The following is a 19,326-nucleotide window of genomic DNA, read 5'->3' as shown; positions in this document are numbered from 1 at the left end:
GGGGTGAATTATATCTTTTCAATCCTCGAGTGGCGTGGCTGTTATTTTGCAGATTGCCTTTCGTAATTCTAAATCCCGGATTTCCGGAGAACTTCTTTTCAGGATTCTGAATATGGATTTTGCTTTTTTTTTGTAAAACTCTTGCTTGGAGCAACGTGAAGTGTGGGGCATCGCACAATGATATCTGAGATGCATGTAGAGGGAAAACGTACAAAATTCAGTCTCAACCCTTTACAGTTGGCTCATTAATAATTTGTTCAATAAACTACAAAGATTTTGTGCTGTGTAAGTAGTAATCCAATATAATAGAGAATTGCTGCCCTCCAAATCCCCAATGTAAAGAAGTCTTCACCCACCACTAATTCACCCTAAAGTTACTCACCCGTTGCTCTCCCTGAACAGCATGCTAACCTGATCTTCTGCATTATTCATTGATCAACGTAATGTCTAAACAGCGAGGAAATACAAGAGGACAGTAGGGCAGAAGAGGTTAGGACTGAATTTCGTTGCAGAGAGTGACCAGAATCTGCAACAACGAGCAGCCCTGATAATAATATTATAACAATAATCCTTGCATTTGATATAGCGCCTTTTCACGTCGTTGAGATGTCTCAAAACACCTCAGAGAATATATTTTAAAGTAGATTGACTGTACATTGTGTGGGCGAAAGGCAGTAGCCAATTGCGCCAGCAGTCCCAAAACAGTCGTGGATTGAGTGACCAAATTATTATTATTATTTTTTTTTGAAGGGTTTATTACCCCCAGAAGAGCAGTCCGCCAACCGACTAACAACTGGATTTCTACTTAAGGCTAGGTAAACAGTGTCGTGTGCATGTGTCTGTGGAGTAAGAAAACTTGCCTAACATTTCGCCCAGCCTGGGAATCGAACTCAGGTCCTCTGGCTTGCGAGACAAGTATTCTAACCAATGTGCTACAGGACTCCACAATTAGCCTGAAGGCAAAGATTGACTTTGCCTTTAGGCTAATCCTAGGACTCGGATACAAAATATTCCACTCCATGCAAAACCGTTAACTGGGGGGTGACAAACCTTTGCATTCAATTGAGTTTGCAGAGCAAGCTGCCGTGCCATGAGTTAACCTCAATCTTAAAAAAAAAATTCCCCAATGTGATTTCAAAGTCGCGTTATCCTACAAATTGAATTTTTTTAATAAATCTGAAAGCCAAACAGACTTCGTATTGCAATAAATTAATCCTGAAACAAACTGCGATTTGACTCAATTTGGTCAACCGATAACCATCTGAATTCCTGTTAAATTGGTGACTGTTCTGCCGGCTTTTCAAGGTGATTATTTCCACGTTGAAGGCAAAATTAAATCAGATTTTACTAATGCATTCATAATGGAGAAATACTAATGAGTGCTTTTTATTATTACTGGGAAACTATTGGATTTTATATTCGATAAAATTTCAATTTGCCGGCTGGGATTTGTGGCTAAGTGTGGATAAAATGCACTTTGCATGCGTTCCAGTCATTTTGCTCAGCGCCTCAAGTTAAATGTACATTACACCGCTTGAACAGATGCTTGCGTGGGTGTCTTTCACACCTTTAATTTTAGTAACATTTGGGATTTACAAGCAGGGCTCAATATTTTTAATCTGGGGGGGTTTAATAGCTTGGCTTTTTCAATTCTCCTTTTTGTTTTCCACTTTTCCTCCTTTCTTGCTCTTCCCGATTACGTTCGTGTGGACCCGTCGGACTGAGGAGAGGCGGATTTCCAGGCTGGAGCAAGGGCAGGTCTGCTTTGTCCTCCTCCTGGTGACTTGCTGATAGGGAGCAGACTGTTCGGAGGCACTAAGAGGAGCACGCTGGTCCACACCACATGGGCAGTGCAGAGAGCAGTGTGTCAAACCAGACTCTCTCACGCACCACTTAGCGTGAGATCAGTTGACCGGGCTGAGAGAGAGAGAGACTGCAGCTCCTGCTGAATGCATTCTGTCCACATTCGCCCACAAAATATACAGTCAATACACTTTACAGTATATTCTGTGAAGTCCTTTCAGATGTCTTGAAGAGTAATAAGGAATATTATTATTCAGCCATAGTCTCAAAGCGCTTCTCGGGATTTACTGTAAAGTGGAATGACTACATGTTTTGTAAGCAATCACTTGTTCAAATAAATTTAAATTGTAAAGTAAAACTTAATGGTAACTACCAGTCAAAGTGCCATCACGATTACACCATTTGGTCTCCTGATATTCATTTGCTCATCGATTGCAATTTCGTGTTAAGTGTTTGCGTATTATGAAATTGCCTTGACGAGTCCAAAGGCAATTTTGTGAGCAAAATCTCTGTGAGGCATTTCATGTACAATTTCAGCCTTTTGCGTGAACATTTAGGGACAAACCACTTTCTCTTAGAACCACAGAAATTTACAGCACAGAAAAAGGCTATTCCACTCATCTTGTCTGTGTTGACTCTTTTAAGAGCAATCCTTTCAGTTCCATTTACCCGCCCTTTCCCCACACCCTTGTTTAGGTAGTTATCTTCTTCTCTTCTGAACACTAACGTGGATTCAGGTTCACCCACTGCTCCCATCAGGGCATTCCACACCCTAACTGTGTGCATGAAAAAATTCTCCTAACCTCCTCGTTTTCTAGCTATCTTAATTTGATGCCCTCTAGTCACTGACTATATGAGTCCTAATGTATGTCTGTTTCCCACTGAGGCCTGGCTGGGGATGTGTTGCATCGTTTTGAGGTGCTGCCCTTCAGATGAGGTTAAATTGAGTCCCTGACTGCCTGTTCAGGGGGACATTAAAGATCCCAACACTCTATTTGGTAAAAAAGGAGCTTCGCTTGGTGTCCTGACTGACAATCCCTAAATAAAATGGATCATTCTCTTCATGGCCTTTTGTTGAACATTGCTGTGTGCAAATTGGCTGCCGGGTTCCCCTACAAAAACACAGTCACCACGTTTCACAATATATTCTGCGAAGCATTCTGAGATATTTTCCCGACGTGAAAGGTGCGATTTCAAATTTATTATTATCAAATTATTATGAGGATTATTATGAAATTCCATTTATGAATCCAAAAACAAGCGCTTTGAGCGTTTTCGGCCTTTAATATAAATATCTGGGGGTCAGTATGTCCTTAATCATATATGCTTTCCACTGAATACTGTGTGAGCTTAAAGACATGGCTATTGACTGCTCAGGGACCAAATGCTGTTATGGTGCTAATAATGACGTGACAATGGGGAGATTTCGATTAGATTTTAAGATGCAGATTTAAACCTTGATGCATTTAAAATTTGATTATTTACTTGGCTTTTCATGTTCTGCATAATATTGTAAATTATGCGGTTGATGTACATGATTTGTTAGAACAGCTGAATAGTGAAATGATTTTGCACAGATGTTTTATATGTAGCAAAACAGCTGGAATAGATATACTTAGCTAACATGCCACATGAATCCTCTTTGGCATTTAGTGCATTTTGGATCTCAGAGGAGGCACTTCTGTGGGACAAATTCATGTGACTTTTTTCCCACTTTAAATCAGTAGCAAAGTTTCCCTGTTGCATAATAAACTCTCTAATCTGTAGTTTGACTCTAGACTAAGGGTGGGCAAAATATTTTTTTTTAACCACTGTGGGTGGAAAAGCTGTGTGGTTAATTTGCAAAGAAAGCGTGGCAGTGCTCAAAGACTACAACTTGAATCTCCATTTTGAGAGCAAACACACTTGCCAATATAAGAACATTCCTGCCGAAGAAATAGGAAAAAAAAGTTGATGAGATGGTTGTTCGAATGCAAAAAGAGCAAAGCATTTTCACAAAACAATTTGCGCCCCAGGATGAAATTACAAGAGTGAGTTATGTGATTGCGCACAAAATCTCCAAGAACAGCAAACCATTCTGTGAAGGAGAATTTATAAAGGAATGTATGGTTGACTTTGCCTCAATTTTATGCTCAGACAAGAAAAACCAGTTCGAGAACATTAGCTTGTCAAGGGGAACTATTGTGAGACGTGTAGAGGATATCTCTGAGAACCTGTATCTGCAGTTACAAAATAAAGTAAGCACTTTTGCATGTTTTTCACTGGCACTCGATGAGAGTTGTGATGTCAAAGACACAGCTCAGTTGATAATTTTTATTCGTGGTATCAACAAACATTTTGAGCTCACAGAAGAATTCGCATCAATGCAGTCAATGAAAGATACGACAACTGGAGAAGACTTTTTGGAGGCTGTAAATAAGCGTATCTTAAAAGGGAGTGGAGTGGAAAAAATTGGGGAATGTGACCACCGACGGAAGCCCAAATCTGACAGGCAAAAATGTTGGGTTACTGAAAAGAATTCAAGATCAAGTCAAAGAAACAAATCCAGAACAGAATATTTCTCTCGAGAAAGACAAAGAAACCAATAACTATGAAACGGAAAAGTGGGCAGAGCGGTGCGAGAGGCATGCAATGTGGGGAGGCTTAGCGCTGGAAAATGCAAACCATCTCAACATAGAATCCCTTGAGAATACAATCCTTAGCTTCTCAGATAGCTTAACAATGACTTGCCATTTAAAGAGAAGGCGTAACAAGCTGCGTTCGGCTTCTCATTGTTTTATTCCCTCCACTTTCTCCCTGCGCCGCTGACTGGGCAGATTGTGCTTCAATAACACTGGTGTAAATTGTATTCATTATGTTCAAAGATTAGTTTCCTAACTAAGCTTATTTGGTGAAGCAACGATAATAACTTGCATTTATAGAGCGCCTTTTGTGCAGGTCAATAGCTTGGAGCTTTTTACAGGGACAGCGTGGATCACTGAGGGAGATGGGACACAGTGGGTTGAGATTGAAAAGGCAGTCAAAGCAGGAAGCTTTTGAGAGAGGATTGGGAGTGAGGGTGCAAGATAGAGGGTGGGAAGTGGGGAGTAGGGATTAAGGGGACAGGACCTGACACCTTTAATATCTGCAAATAATAAGGTGTTAAGCACCGCAACCGCTTTTCCCCCGAGGATTGCCAAGGAAGAAGATAAACATGGACAGAGGAAGGAACGTCATCTCTCATCTGTTACATTTGTCATCAAATCTGTCTCTCTAGGATTGATCTACAAATTGGCCAACCGAACCCCACTAAAAACGATACCAATCTTAAGACTGAAATCCCCTCCTTTTTTATATACATAAAAAGCTGAGCAACAATCTTATCGAGGGATTATCTCTTAAAATATCTGCAAATACTCACTCTCAAATTGGAAGAAAGAAAATCCAGTGGGGGGGGTTCACAGATGCAATATCTGAAGGGCTCATGATATTAATATATCAAAATATACAAAATATACATATTTTGTATACATGTTTCCCCCCCCCCTTGTTTTGCATTATTAATACCTCGTTCCCCTGTTTTGTTGCAATCCCCCCTTTGTTTTGCATCATTATCACCTCTTTAACCCATCAGCCCCTGTCTTCTACCCCATTTTCTCCCTTGTCTTCCTTGCCCTGCCTCCCCCATCTCCGTCAGCCCTTAAAAGCCTCTCCCTCCCAACATGCCCCAGTTCTGACGAAGGGTCGTGGACCCGAAACATTGACTCACTTTCCTTTCCCCATAGATGCTGCCTGACCTGCTGAGTGTTCCCAGCGATTCCTGCTTTCGTTTCAGATTTCCAGCATCTGCAGGATTTCACGTTTTGTTCTATAGAAAATACACAGTCAATTAATTTTGCCATATATTCACTGAAGCGCTTTGAAATGTCTGAGCCACGATAAGGCGCTATATTCAAACGCAAGGATTATTATTTTTATTGTATGTGAATGGACAAGTGAGGATTGAGGAACAGGATTGGGTTGCCCGGTTGTGAAAATGTGTGGATGAGAGTGCGCGGATGTAATTGAATTGTAAAGTGGTGAGTTTTGGAAATGAGAGCTGAACTATAGCAACCCTTATCTGTGGAGGCGCTCAGTAAAAGATGACAGTTAAGGAAGCTGCAGACAGCCAAGTAATGAAAATCCAAATAGATCGAGTAATAAGAGTCACGTCTATTTTGAAAAAAATGACAACTTTTCAGTCGTGATGCAGTAAAATAAACCAGCACCATAGCAGTGCATAAAAGAAAATATCAGCCTGATTTAGCTATCACTGCATTGTGAAACACTAGAGCAATTGCATTTCGATTTATGATTGGAAACCATCTGTGTGAGAGAGGAAATCAAATATTTTTTTTTATCAAGATAGAAGTGCTCAGTGAGTATTTTTGAAATCAGTTTTAAAATGTTTATCTCATTGCAAAACACAATGTGCTGGCTGGCTGAACAGTGCATTCTCTACCAGACCAGATTCCAGTGTGTTGTGAGACGTGAGAGGTGCCATTCATCCCATTGAGCCTTTGAGCTTTCAACGAGGATTGTGTAATTTGGGCTTGCTGTTTTTTGGGGGGGCTGTCTTTTATATCTTATTAATTTTGATCGGTTAATATCCACGTTTAGTTTTTCGTTCCAACTTGGGGAAATTTTTTTCACTGCAAAATGGCCGCTGACTGTCAGGTTGCAACGGATGTCACTGTCTACGCGGGAACTGCTGCTAACGTCCCTACGTGGGTAGTGGACAGGAAGTGATGACAGTGGTGACCTTATCATCCAGAAGTCAACCATTTTCACGTGGGAAGGATGTCTCAAAGCGCTTCATAGGACTTACGGTAAAGTGTAGTGATTATGTATTGGATAGGTAAACACAGCAGCCAATTTGCATACACTTACAGCCAGAAAGTAAATGATCATTTATATCTGGGGGCTTGTTGGCCAGGACACTGGTAAAGAAACTCCCTTCTGGAGTCCTGTAGCTCAGTGGTTAGAGCACTCGCTTTGCAAGTGAGAGACCTGAGTTCAATTCCAGGCAGAGGGCGAAACCTTGGGCAAGTTTCCTTACTCCACACAGAGCCTAATAATAATCCCTCCAAAACCAAAAACAATAATAAATTGGTCATTTTCAATCTACGACTGTTTATGGGACATTGCTGTGCGCAATTGGCTGCTGCGTTCGCCCACAAATATACAGTCAATTCACTTTGCAGTATGTTCTGTGAAGCGCTTTGGGACGTCCTCCCGACGTGAAAAGCGCTATATCAAATGCAAGGATTATTATTATTAAATAGAGTCATAGGTTCTTCAATAGGCTAATCCAGGCAGATGAGTCCTTAGTGCAACTTCTCACCTGAAAAACGTCAACTCCAAACAATGCAGGGCACTCACAGAGGGTCAGTTGGGATTGTCAGCTCAAAGTTCCTAACATAGGGCTTATACCCGCAACCGTCTGACCCAGATTTGAGAGTGCTACCAACTGAGCCAGGCTGACAATGTGGTGCTGTAGTTGGGACATTCCCCCCGGCTTGAAAGGCGCTATATAAATGCAACTTGTTATTGCTGTAGCAGAGAGAGGCCAAGGCAGGTGAGTTGGGCGGGATGTGTTTTCCATTTCCCTTCGCTCCCCCTCAGGAAGAGATTTTCTTTTCCAATTCCTCCTTAGCGTGGCATTTCATTTCTTTCTTCGTTCCAGGACGCTGACCTGAGTTGCAGATAATATTGCGAAACTGAATATTGTTGGACGGAAAGAGCCAAATTAGTATGAGGTTGATTGCAGGGTTCGGCTTTCCTTGGCTGCCTGTTGCCCTCTGAAGCCTGCGGCTGATAACACAGTGGGGTAAAATAAGTGTTTCGCAGTTGCTTTGGGATTCAGTGGCCTTTCTAACAAGAATGTTAAGTGATTGACAGAATTGCTGGGCAGCAGTATTTGATCATGTACTGTACTTGGACATTTTCATTCTGCGAGGGAGTAAATTACACCGAGGCCAGTAGGATCGTTCAGTACAATTCATATGTGAGTTTTTTTTCATATATGAAAGCATTATTTTTTTAAAAAGGGCGACGTGTACTAATCCTTGCACCGCCTGCAATGTTGAAATGTGCTTCACAGTAATGACAACAACGGTTTGCATTTCTATAGTGCTCTTCATGCGGTGGGTGGAGGGGCTCAGGAATTACTGCTTAGTGTAGTGACTGTATGCTTAGAGGCAAACGGAGCAGACGATTCGGAACATAGCAAAGTCGCCCGACCCAGTTGGTTTATAAAGCTTTGGTTTTAACATCTTGTCCGAAGGCAGGCACTTATATCAATGTTCCTTCCGTTTGATAAAGGGCCTTATCATGTCGTCGAGAGGCCTCAAAGTACTTTTCTTTCGACAATGCAACACTCCACCACACTAGATTGGAGTGATGGCCTGGAGTAAGGGTCTCCAAACGGTTCGATCGCTGCTGGGAGTCCTCTTGCGCATGCTCAATATAAACAAGAGGCAAGAGTGCTGTTTACTGCAGTTTTAACATTAAAGTTGATAGTTCAGTTTTTTTCCAGATGCACTAAATACTTTGTGCGTCTGACTTCGTTTTCAACTTGACTCAACAACTTGACGCAGTTCTGTCGCTCTTTTCTCTTGTCTCTTTGACCTAGGGGCGAACGAACAGTTGGAAGCCCCTGGTCCAGAGTATGAGCTCAAAGTGTAGTGACTGTGACTTTCATAGGCAAAACACGACAGCACAATTCTAACTTATGGAAAATCATTCAACTCCATCGTAATCTGGACGTGAGTTTCTTGTTTTTAACAAGACTTGATGGGTCGAATGGTCTCCTTCTTTCTATGAATCTGACTTGAATTGTTAGACAATTAAGGTCTCGCAGGCTGAGACCAGGTGGAATTTCAGACTGATTCTAATCGTTTACTAATTTTTCTTTAGTTATTTTGCTGAATTCTAAAGAGTCACAGGCCGAGCTGGGATGGACGACTCACCCGTCGGACGGAGTAAGTTGCTTTATTTTCCTTGGATGACCTTTATAAACGCGTCTAAATTAATAATAATGATTGTTGCATTTGAGATACCGCTTCCTCCTTGGAAGGGGAGGTGGGGGCAAGGTAGGAGGGTCTCCTTGAAACTGAACTGTGTCCAAGGTGATGTGCTTGGAATCAAGTCAACCCTCCATGACAGTCTCAGTGTCTGGTTCCTGAGCCAGGCGGGTCTGCAGTACTCCAGGGCACTGCTGATGATAACACAGCCAGCCTGGCTCGTTGGCAGGACCTGGAAAGGCAAACCAGTCACTGTTTAGCATGAGGTTGATTGCAAGGTTCGGCTTTCCTTGGCTCTTCTTCTCGACAACTGTGGAAAATGAACCTTTAACCTATAACACAATTTTGGCTTAAAATGTAAGAAGATAAATAAGCTTTTGAGGCCTGAAATTCCATCTTCTCTTAGCCCGGTAAGATCCCTTTTGTCTGTATGTTTCCAGTTTGCTGAAAAATCAATGACAATTCATACATTCGGTCACGATTTTCGGCAGTTCTTAAAAGAAAAATGCAGAATTCTGGCTGCCAAAAGAAAACTGGTTTTAAGGATTTCTCCTATTTGCAGATGATTTCAAATTCAATGGCAAATGGTATCACGGGCTAAGACTGGGTGGAATTTCGGAATTTATAAGGCCAGTTTAAATTAAAGGTCCATAGAAAAAGAGCAGGTAAATGTGATTGAAAGGATCATTCTTCAAAAGAGCAGCACAGACACAATGGGTCTGTGCTGTAAGTTTCTATGGTTTCCTAATGTAGGCGATCAGAATGCCAATCTAACTCCATGTAAGGAGTGTAAAGATTGGGCAGGGAAATCCCTCTGCCTTCATCCACCATTGTGAATAAACTATTGAATAAATTTGCAGGTGTTCTTAATGCATCCCTTGTCTTAATTAACACGAGGATCATTCTGAGGATAGCTGCAAATTTTACCCAGATATCCCAGAACTTGCTGCCAGAACTATTACGCTTGGAGAGACAGGTGGGTTTTTAATTGAATAATCACAAGATTAATTGAAAAAATCAGATGAAGAAGGGTCTTTTGGACCATCTAATCCTTCCGACATACCCACCGTCCCCACATCACAGCATCAAACTGCTCTTTAAATGAGCCCTACAATTGTGGCCTCAATCATTCTCCCTGGCAACCTCTTTGAGTGTTAATTACATTTTGGTAAATAGAAACTTCCTGATGCCTGTCCTTAAATTGCCCTTCATCACAACTCTAAACCTGTGTCCCCACTGATTAAGGGTCACTGGGTCTTATTCCACCCAAACTGTTTCGCAGAACAAAAATTTCAGGAAATTATTTTACACTGTGACAATTAAGGTCATGAGTAATGCATACATGGTCAGCAGAATTTTTCAATCGTGCAATTTTTCTTTGTTCCCAGAATACGCATTCAATCCACTTTACAGTGTATCCTGTGAAGCACTTTGAGACTTGATAAGGCATTATATCAAATGAAATAATCATCACTATTGATTATTGATCACCGATTGCTAATTATTTTTCTGCATTGCAGAGGCAGTATTAACATAACTCCTCTTATGGTCTTCTAGGCAAACAATGCCAATCAAGTTGAGTTGATTACCAATTCTGAGATGCTAAATTTGGACTGTTACTTCACCCAATTAACCTGCCACTCTTAATTATAACAGTATAATATTTGGATTGGAAACAGCACCTTATCAGGTCAACCAGTTGCTTTGAAGTGTAGCGAGTGTTGGCACGTAAGCAAATGCTCTGCATCAGCTGAACAGCAGTGTGATAAATTAACAATTAATCTATTTATTTGTGAATTTGGATGAGGGAGGAACTTGGCCAAGACACTGGGGATCTGTACTGAAATACAACCTTTCAGTCCATCAGAACCCTTGGAACAGGTTCATTTTGCTCACAGCAATGTCCCCACAAATCAGCAATGAAGATTTGAATGATCGGTTCTTCCTGGGGGACTGTTTAAGAATTTAAAGAATTTAAGAATATTTTCCACAAGAGGGTGTGACCTTAAATTTTAAGGCTTAAAGAAAACTGAGGTGATATTATTTGCTCATTCTCCATTATTCACTCCAGATATAATCTGATATAGTTATTGACTCTCATATTACTTGATACCATTGCAACTTCAAACCAGGGCTGTGCAACCTTTTGGCTGCTGAGAGCCGGACAGCGTATTTGAGAAACATCTGCGGGCTGCATAAGCAATATTTTAGCCTTTTTCTTCCAGAAACAATAACATAACATTACGGGTTTTGGAAAGCGCAGATTAAATTACCCCTCGAGCCGACAGTTGGTCTACCCTGCTTTAAACTGCAGTTGCATTGATTTTTGTACCTTTAAGGATACTAATACAATAGTAATCGTCCTTGAATTTGATATAGCACCTTATCACCACTCTGAGACATCCCAAAGCGCTTCACAGGACACACAGCCAAGTGATGTGACTGTGTGTTCTGTGGCTAAATGTGCTTAAGGATGTGCTTAAAGGAGAGAACTGTTTTCTGCAATATCCTGTTTGATTAAACGACTCTCTTGGGTCGTAAAGGTATTGAGTCCCACCGTTGCCAGGAAACAAGTATAGTTATTAAACAAATACCTTTTTACAATGTGTCTTGGCTTGCATAACAAAGTTTGCAATTCTGAGCATGGTTGCTGTTACCAAATGGTACCAAGCTTGTTGAGTTTCACAAGGTTTTCCGAGTATAAGTCCAATTGGTTAGGTAGAAGCTGCCCTAAACCACCTGTAATTTCGAAAGAAATTATGCAGAGTGTGTGTGTGTATATAGATATATATATTATATATTTATATGTTTGTAGTGTTTTTGTATTGTGGTGTTGTGCATCTGTTAGGGTGTGTGTGCATGTAGAGGGCATGTGTGTGTGTATGGTGTATGTTTGTGTGTGTGTGTAGAGGGCACGTGTGTGTGTATGGTGTATGTTTGTGTGTGTGTGTAGAGGGCATGTGTGTGTGGTGTGTGTGTATGGTGGGCGAGTGTGTGCAGTTGGAGTGAATGTGTGCGCAGTGTGTGAATGGGTGGTGTACATGTGTTGCAAGTCCCTGCAAAATTCATTGCATGACCGTTCCTTGGCCTCTGTTGGATTTGATAATATCTGACACTGAATAACAAGCTGTTGAATGTGATCTTCCATCTACTTCTCACCTCAAGCACTTGGCCCTGTGCCTGGTTAGACCTCAGCAGACAGAAGCAGGTGGGAGGGTGTGACTGACGACCCAGTGATAACTAATTGGATCACTTTCACGGATAGGAATGCTAATTGCTCGGATTTTGTTTTCGAGAATAACATTTGTTTTGTCCTTCTCCTCTTCAGTGGGAAGAAATCAGCGGAGTGGACGAGAACTATAAGCCAATTCGAACTTACCAGGTCTGTAATGTAATGGCTCCCAATCAAAACAACTGGCTTCAGACTGGTTGGATTGCACGGCTAAACGGACAGAGGATCTTCATTGAACTGAAGTTCACGTTGAGGGACTGTAACAGCATCCCGGGAGTGGTCGGAACGTGCAAGGAGACGTTCAACCTTTACTACGTGGAGACGGACCGGGACCTGGGCAGAAACATCAAGGAGGGCAAATACCTGAAGATCGACACCATCGCAGCCGACGAGAGCTTCACGCAGGGAGACCTCGGGGAGCGCAAGATGAAACTCAACACGGAGGTCAGGGAGATCGGACACCTCAACAGGAGAGGATTCCATCTGGGCTTCCAGGACGTGGGGGCCTGTGTGGCTCTCGTCTCGGTCAGAGTTTATTACAAAATCTGCCTGTCCAAGCTGCAGAGTGTGGCCGTTTTCCCGGACACCGTGGCTGAGGCGGCTTTCTCCACCCTGGTAGAAGTGAGGGGGACGTGCGTCAACAATTCTGAAGTGGAGGTCAACAATCCCCCAAGGATGCACTGCAGCGCAGAGGGAGAGTGGCTGGTGCCCATCGGCAAATGTACTTGCAGCGCCGGCTTTGAGGAGAAAGACGGATTGTGTGAAGGTAAGCGAGAGGGTTCCGTGAGGGTTTTCTTCCTGTGGGTCCGGCTGTGTGTGTGATCAATACATCAAAAGTGTTTGGCAACCTGGCTCAGTTGGCAGCGTTCTCGCCTCTTGAGTCAGAAGGCTTTGGATTCAAGCGCTACGTCAGGACTTTGGACTCGCAGTCCAGACTGGCATTCCAATACAGTGCTGGGCGAGGGCTAATTGTTCGAGGTGACATTCGAACAGTTAGCCCCATCTGGCTGTTCTGCTAGCTGATAAAGATCCTGTGGCGCTATTTGAAAAGAGAAGTGAGTTTCTCCTGGTGTCCTGGCCAACAAACCACCAAACAAAATCGCTTGTTCACTTCACGACTGTTTGTGGCACATTGCCGTGTGCAAATTTGGCCGCTGAGTTCACCTACAAGACAACGTACACTTTAACCTGTGAAGCTCTACGAAAGAGATCCTTCACGCGTGAAAGATGTTATATCAAATGTAAGGATTTTTCTAATTACATTTTGTAAAATGCTTTAAGAGGCTTGATTTTACGTAAATGGCACTGTAGAATAATTAAATGTGTATCATCTGGTTCTGTGCGGCTGATTGAAATGAAATCCAGGATGATGCACAGAAGTGTATCTATATACAGTACATGTCTCTCTCTTGAATTTTACTCATTAATGTCGCCCTTGTCGGTTTGTTCCAAAGACATTCTCCCTGTTGAAGTCGCTGTTCTGGTGACCACTGCATAATGCATTGGTTCATAATGAAGGTTTGAGAAGTAATTGGGCTTCACTTTTATTAATGTTCTGCAGGATCAAGAGACATATAGATTGCTTGATAAAAGACATTTTTTATTAACTGAGGGCTAAGTGATTGCCAGGCTGTTAGTGACCGTTCCTCTGTCAACCAAGTGTTAGGGATCTTGAAGAAATCGACTTCACGTCAGCTGCTGTGCTCTTGAAGAGAAAATTCGGTGCGAGGGAATGGGACACTTTTCAACTTTTGTCCATCAATGTCAATTTTGGTGTGATCTTGTCAGGCTCCCCAGGGTCAGGTTCACTGGTGGGTCGCTGTGCTTAAACGAGCGCTGTGCTCTGCCTCGTAGAACTGCCGCTGACTGCACTAATTGTGATGCTTGACTTGATGTGACTCATTTTTGTGATCCATTTGAGCAAGAGTACCAATTAAGTGCTGACTCGAGGGCAGTTTTGTGCTGTCCAGTGTGAGACGAGGGTGATTCAACTCATAATCTCATTTCGGATCACAAAGTTGTCAAGCGAGAGAAAACTTTTCTCCAGCTAGTCTTCATCTGTATCCAGATCCTCAGAGGAGACTGCATTCTCTGCACTGACTGAGGTGGCCTGCTAAATACTGCAATCCTTGTGTTTGAGACGTCTCAAAGCATTTCGCACGATAAACTGTAAAGTGATTGACTGTGTATTTTGTGGGTGAAACACAGCAGCCAGTTGTGCACAATTTTATTTGGGGGATTTGTTGGCCAGGACACCGGGAGAGAGAAAAACTCCATTCTCTTTTTGGATAATGCCATGGGATCTTTAACATACGCCTGAACAGGCAGACGGGACCTCAGTTGAGGTATTTTTGAATGGCAACGACGGGGTGAGGGAAAGATTGTTGGGATATCGCATACGGCTTTCGAGCTGTGTACAGCGGGTTGTCAAACCATAACCGAGTTAAAGGAAAGCAATTGTACTTAACATCACTACTGGTCAGGCCCTGAGTGATGCCTGCACATGAGTGAATGAAGTTATTGAAATGCAAAATGTGTTCTGAAGCTCCCTTCAGAACCTTCCTATCTTCCCCGAGCTGGCTGTCTACTGAGGAAATGGCACATGTGTTGAACATCAGCATAAATATTCCTTTCAGCTTGATTTCCAAAAGGCTTGTTGTTGTGATGTGATCCAGGTCTTGAAATGGCTTCATCAAAGAACCTTTGGTCTCTTACAACGATAGAGATTTGCAGGGCAGAAGGAGGCCATTTGACCATTGTGTCTTTGCTGCTCTTTGAAACAGAGATCTGTTCAGTCCCACTTCCCCCCTTCCCCCTCTCCTATACCTCTGTTAAATGATTCCTTATTCAGTATAGTTTCCTGATCCACTCTTGTTTGATGTACCCTCTCTTAGTCGTTTGTGGTTATATAGTGGAGTATAGCTGTTTGAGTCACATTGATGTGCGCAAGTTTTTGGGGTCACCCAGGTGTCCAACACATCTGAAAGTTCATCACCATGCTTAAGAGTATACAAACCATTGCATTTCACCTATAAATGGAAATTCCCAGGATATTTATTGGAATGGAATGTGTACTCTCTCCTTGAAGGATATCTCAAAGCCTGTGCAGTGGAGTGACCATATTTTGTGGGTCAATGTGACTGTCATTAATGCGCAACAACATCCAAACAACAGCGAGGAAGTGAATGAGCAATTTTATCTGGAGGATTGTTGGCCAGAACGCGGGGAGAAACTCCCTTCTCTTTTCAAATGAACAGGCAGATGGGACCTCAGGCTGACACCTGAATGCTCTGTTATTTCCTATTTGGAGTCTTGCAGCTCAGTGGTTAGAGCACTCGCCTTGTAAGCGAGACACCTGGGTTCAATTCCCGACAGGGCGAAAACTTGGGCAAGTTTCCTTACTCCACACAGAGCCTAATAATAATCCCTCCAAAACAAAAAAACAATAATAAATTGGTCATTTTCAATCCACGACTGTTTGTGGGACATTGCTGTGCGCAATTGGCTGCCGCGTTTCGCCCACAAATATACGGTCAATTCACTTTACAGTATATTCTGTGAAGCGCTTTGAAACGTCGAGAAGACATGAAAAGCGCTATATCAAATGCAAGGATTATTATTATTAATATTTGATACACAACCACGTAAGTCCCACAGAAATGAATTTGGAGCGTTTTGGTCAGTTTTCGCCTGCTGTTCCAGATTAATTGAGCTGTTCACGGATTTGCTGACAGCTGTGTGTTTGTGGAGCAGCGATCAATAAATTTACATCCACAAACAGGAAAAGTACAAAGTGCTTGGAGTCTCCCGAAACTGGAGATGTTCTCAGATGAATCCAGCTGTCTGTATACGTTATTCTTCTCTCCCAGTTGAATGTATGAAGGCTTCTAAAGCGTGTCTTTGGTTTGTAGGAGACGTGTAATTTTAGAATGCTAATCGCGGTGTCTGAATCCTCTTTTCTCTCTGTTTTCGCTTGCTATGGAAAGCACAGATGTTGAAATGAAAAGCAGACCGGGTTGAGCGTTTGTTGAAACTCATTATTGCCATCTGGTGTCTTCCTGTCAGTGCCACGGATTGGGGCTTAACCTTTACTGTGCTGAATAAATCAGAGCTTTGCACAGTGAGAGCAGGAATGTGACGGTTTCCGTCATTTCCTTTTGGTTGTGCCGTTATTTTTGTCAGTGCAGCAAGTCTCATGTTCACAACACATGAGTTTCAAACCCGAGAACCGTAGACGTTTACAACACAGAGGAGGACCATTCAGACCATCGTGTCTGCGTTGCTGTTTGAAAGAACGATCCTTTCAGTCCCATTTACTTGCCTTTTCTCTCATACTCCTGCAAAAAACAACAGTCATTCCACTTTGTAATCTATCCCGCGAAGCACTTCGAGGCGTCCTCCTGACGAAAATAATATTCCTTGCATTTGATGGAGCGCATTATCCCATCTTCGAGACGCCACAAAGTGCTTCACAGAATATACATTAGAATACATTAGAATATACAGCATCGAAACAGGCCATTCGGCCCAACTAGTCTATGCCGGTGTTTATCTTCACATGAGCCTCCTCAAGCCCTTCCTCAACTCAGCCTTCAAGCATAATCTTCTATCCCTTTCTCCCTCATGTACCTATGTACCTATCTAGCTTTCCCTTAAATACACCCATTCTATTTGCCTCAACAACTCCTTGTGGTGGCATGTGCCACATTCCCGCTATTCTCTGTGTGAAAACATTTCTTCTAACTTCCCTATTTGATCTATTTGTGACTATTTTAATAATAATAATAATAATCCTTGCATTTGATATAGTGCTTTTCACGTCTTCTCGCCATCTCAAAACGCTTCACAGAATAGACTGTAAAGTGAATTGACTGTATATTTGTGGGCGAAACACGGCAGCCAATTGCGCACAGCAGTGTCCTACAAACAGTCGTGGATTGAAATGACCAATTTATTATTGTTTTGTTTTTTGGAGGGATTATTATTAGGCGTATGTGGAGTAAGGAAACTTGCCTAAGGTTTAGCCCAGGAATTGAACCCAGGTGTCTCGCTTGCAAAGCGAGTGCTCTAACCACTGAGCTACAGGACTCCACATTTTATATTGATGGCCCCTGGTTTTGGTCTCCCCCACAAGTTGAAACATGTTCCCTGTGTCTACCTTATCAAAACCTTTCATAATCAGGTCACCCCTTACTCTCCTTTTTTCAAGAGCAAAGAGTCCAAGTATGTTCAGCCTTTCCTGAGAGGCATAACCTCTCAATATACAGTCAAAGTGTATATTGACTGTATATTTTGTAGGTGAAATGTAGCAGCCAAGTGCCCCACTGGATTGAGTGACCAAATTACTTTTTATTTATTTTGAAGGAATTATTACCTCCGGAAAATGTAAGGATTATATGTTACTATTATTATTCATTTTAAATATTGATCTAGTTCCCTCTTGAAAGCTGATTTTTAAAAGTGTCTTTTAGGAGCTGAACCTGAGGGCCTGTGGGACGACATTGTTATTTTCTCCTCTTGACCCCCCACCGCCCCAAACCGCAAAACTGCTGGAGAGAAAGTTGCAATAAACTAGAGCTGAAGCTGCATTTGGAAAAAAAACGGGCGCGTGGAATTGACGTCACGCAGTGAGATTTGGCCGTTGGTTCGGGCGGGAGATTTTGAAGTGGCCGCGACTCCCAACGCCAAACCCGCTCACCGTAAAACAGGAGTAGGCTATCGAGCCAGACATTCGAGCCTGTTCCGCCATTTTATAAGAGCGTGGCTGATCTGTACCTCAAGTCAAGTTACCCTGTATCCCTTTATACCCTGACCTCACCTGCCGCTACCCACTGGTCTTGTTCCCTCCGGTGCCCGCTGACCTCGCTACAGCAACAACACTTGCGCTCTCGGAGGCCTGGGGTTTGTGCTCCCGGCCAGAGAACGAGGAGACGGTGTCTAGCTGTGGACTCTGCTGCTTTGTTGTCTGGGTAACTGATCACTGGGGCTGCAGGTTCTCAAAGTCCGGCGAAAACTGGCACAGACAGGCTCATCGGCTGCCAGAGGTCCTCACGTCACAGCTGTGAAAACGGGTGGCATCACCAACCCTAAATGCTTGGGTGACCACAGCAATTATCGATGAGATTTATCCCTGTCAGGAAAATAATAACATGCGATTAAAGCTCAAAACATAGAAATTACAAGAGGTCTGATCGCCAATCCTGGAAATGTATCTGTTAACTGGTGCATAACTTAGTTCTTACAGTTATACCCGGTAACCGTAAGGAGCAGACCAGTCATTAGTGACTGCAAGCCAAAGCCCTAATAGGTGAGATGGACCTAGCTGGACAAGCAGTAGGAAGCTCGCCAGACAGTGCTTTCAATACCAGTGTGTTCTAGTATTAGTTATGCACAAATTGGTTGCCGTGTTCATCTACAAATACGCAGCCACCCCACTTCACAGTAAATCCTGTGAATCTCTTTTGAGAGGTTTCGGCAACATGATCAAAATAAGAGAAATCATCGTTGCATTTGATAAAGCGCCTTTCACATCAGGAGGAAGTCTCAAAGTTCTTCACAGGATTCACTGTAAAGTGCGCTGACTGTATTTCGTAAGTTGAACATGGCAGCCAATTTGTGCATAGCAATATCCCACAAACAGCCATGAAATGAATGATTGATTTTATATCAGGAGATTGTTGGCCAGGACATCAAGAATGAAACTCCCTTCTCTTTTTGAACAGCACCATGGAATCTTTAACGTTCACCAGAGCAGGCAGTCGGGACTTTGGTTTGACATCTCATCTGAAGGATGTGATTATGTTATATTGTTATCGTTCTCGCATGACAGCATTGAGCTGTTTCTTAAATAAGTCCAATGTCCGGGTCTCAAGCACCCTTCCCAGTAATTGTTAATTGCCCTCTGTGTGAAGAAATACTTCCCGGTGTCTGTCCTGATATAGCACTGAACATGTGTTCTCTGGTGTATTTGAAAGTATGGTTCTCGATTTACTTTCCCAGTCTCACGTAAATCTAGTACATCTCCACAATACCCCCTCTGAGACATCTCTGTTTTAGGCTGAAATTTATCTAATCACTACTCATAAACAAGATTTCATGGCTCTATTCATACACATCTGCATGAAACAAAAGCCTTTAATAAGTGCCTTCCTCCTTTGAAAAATCATCTGGTGGTTAAGGAGTTGAGGGTAGTAAAACGTAACAGCCTTGGCAGATGTCTGGCTGACGTGCGTACTTGATTATTCTAAA

The 19,326-nt window shown here is 42.6% G+C and overlaps 1 protein-coding gene across 1 annotated transcript in view; it reads left to right on the top strand.

Moving 5' to 3' along the window:
* Window positions 1-19,326, top strand: part of LOC103179586 (ephrin type-A receptor 7) — a 114,302-nt gene that overhangs the window by 19,290 nt on the left and 75,686 nt on the right. Inside the window, exons 2-3 of the mRNA XM_042338464.1 lie at window positions 8,740-8,804; window positions 12,175-12,844. Of these exons, the coding sequence (XP_042194398.1) occupies window positions 12,241-12,844 (604 nt within the window). The 5' untranslated portion in view covers window positions 8,740-8,804; window positions 12,175-12,240. The remainder of the gene's footprint in view (window positions 1-8,739; window positions 8,805-12,174; window positions 12,845-19,326) is intronic.

The sequence above is a fragment of the Callorhinchus milii genome, unplaced genomic scaffold, assembly GCF_018977255.1.
Source record: "Callorhinchus milii isolate IMCB2004 unplaced genomic scaffold, IMCB_Cmil_1.0 Scaffold10, whole genome shotgun sequence".
Lineage (NCBI taxonomy): Eukaryota > Metazoa > Chordata > Chondrichthyes > Chimaeriformes > Callorhinchidae > Callorhinchus > Callorhinchus milii.
Note: the sequence above shows the minus strand (reverse complement) of the source record. Positions and strands in the feature narration are given on the sequence as shown.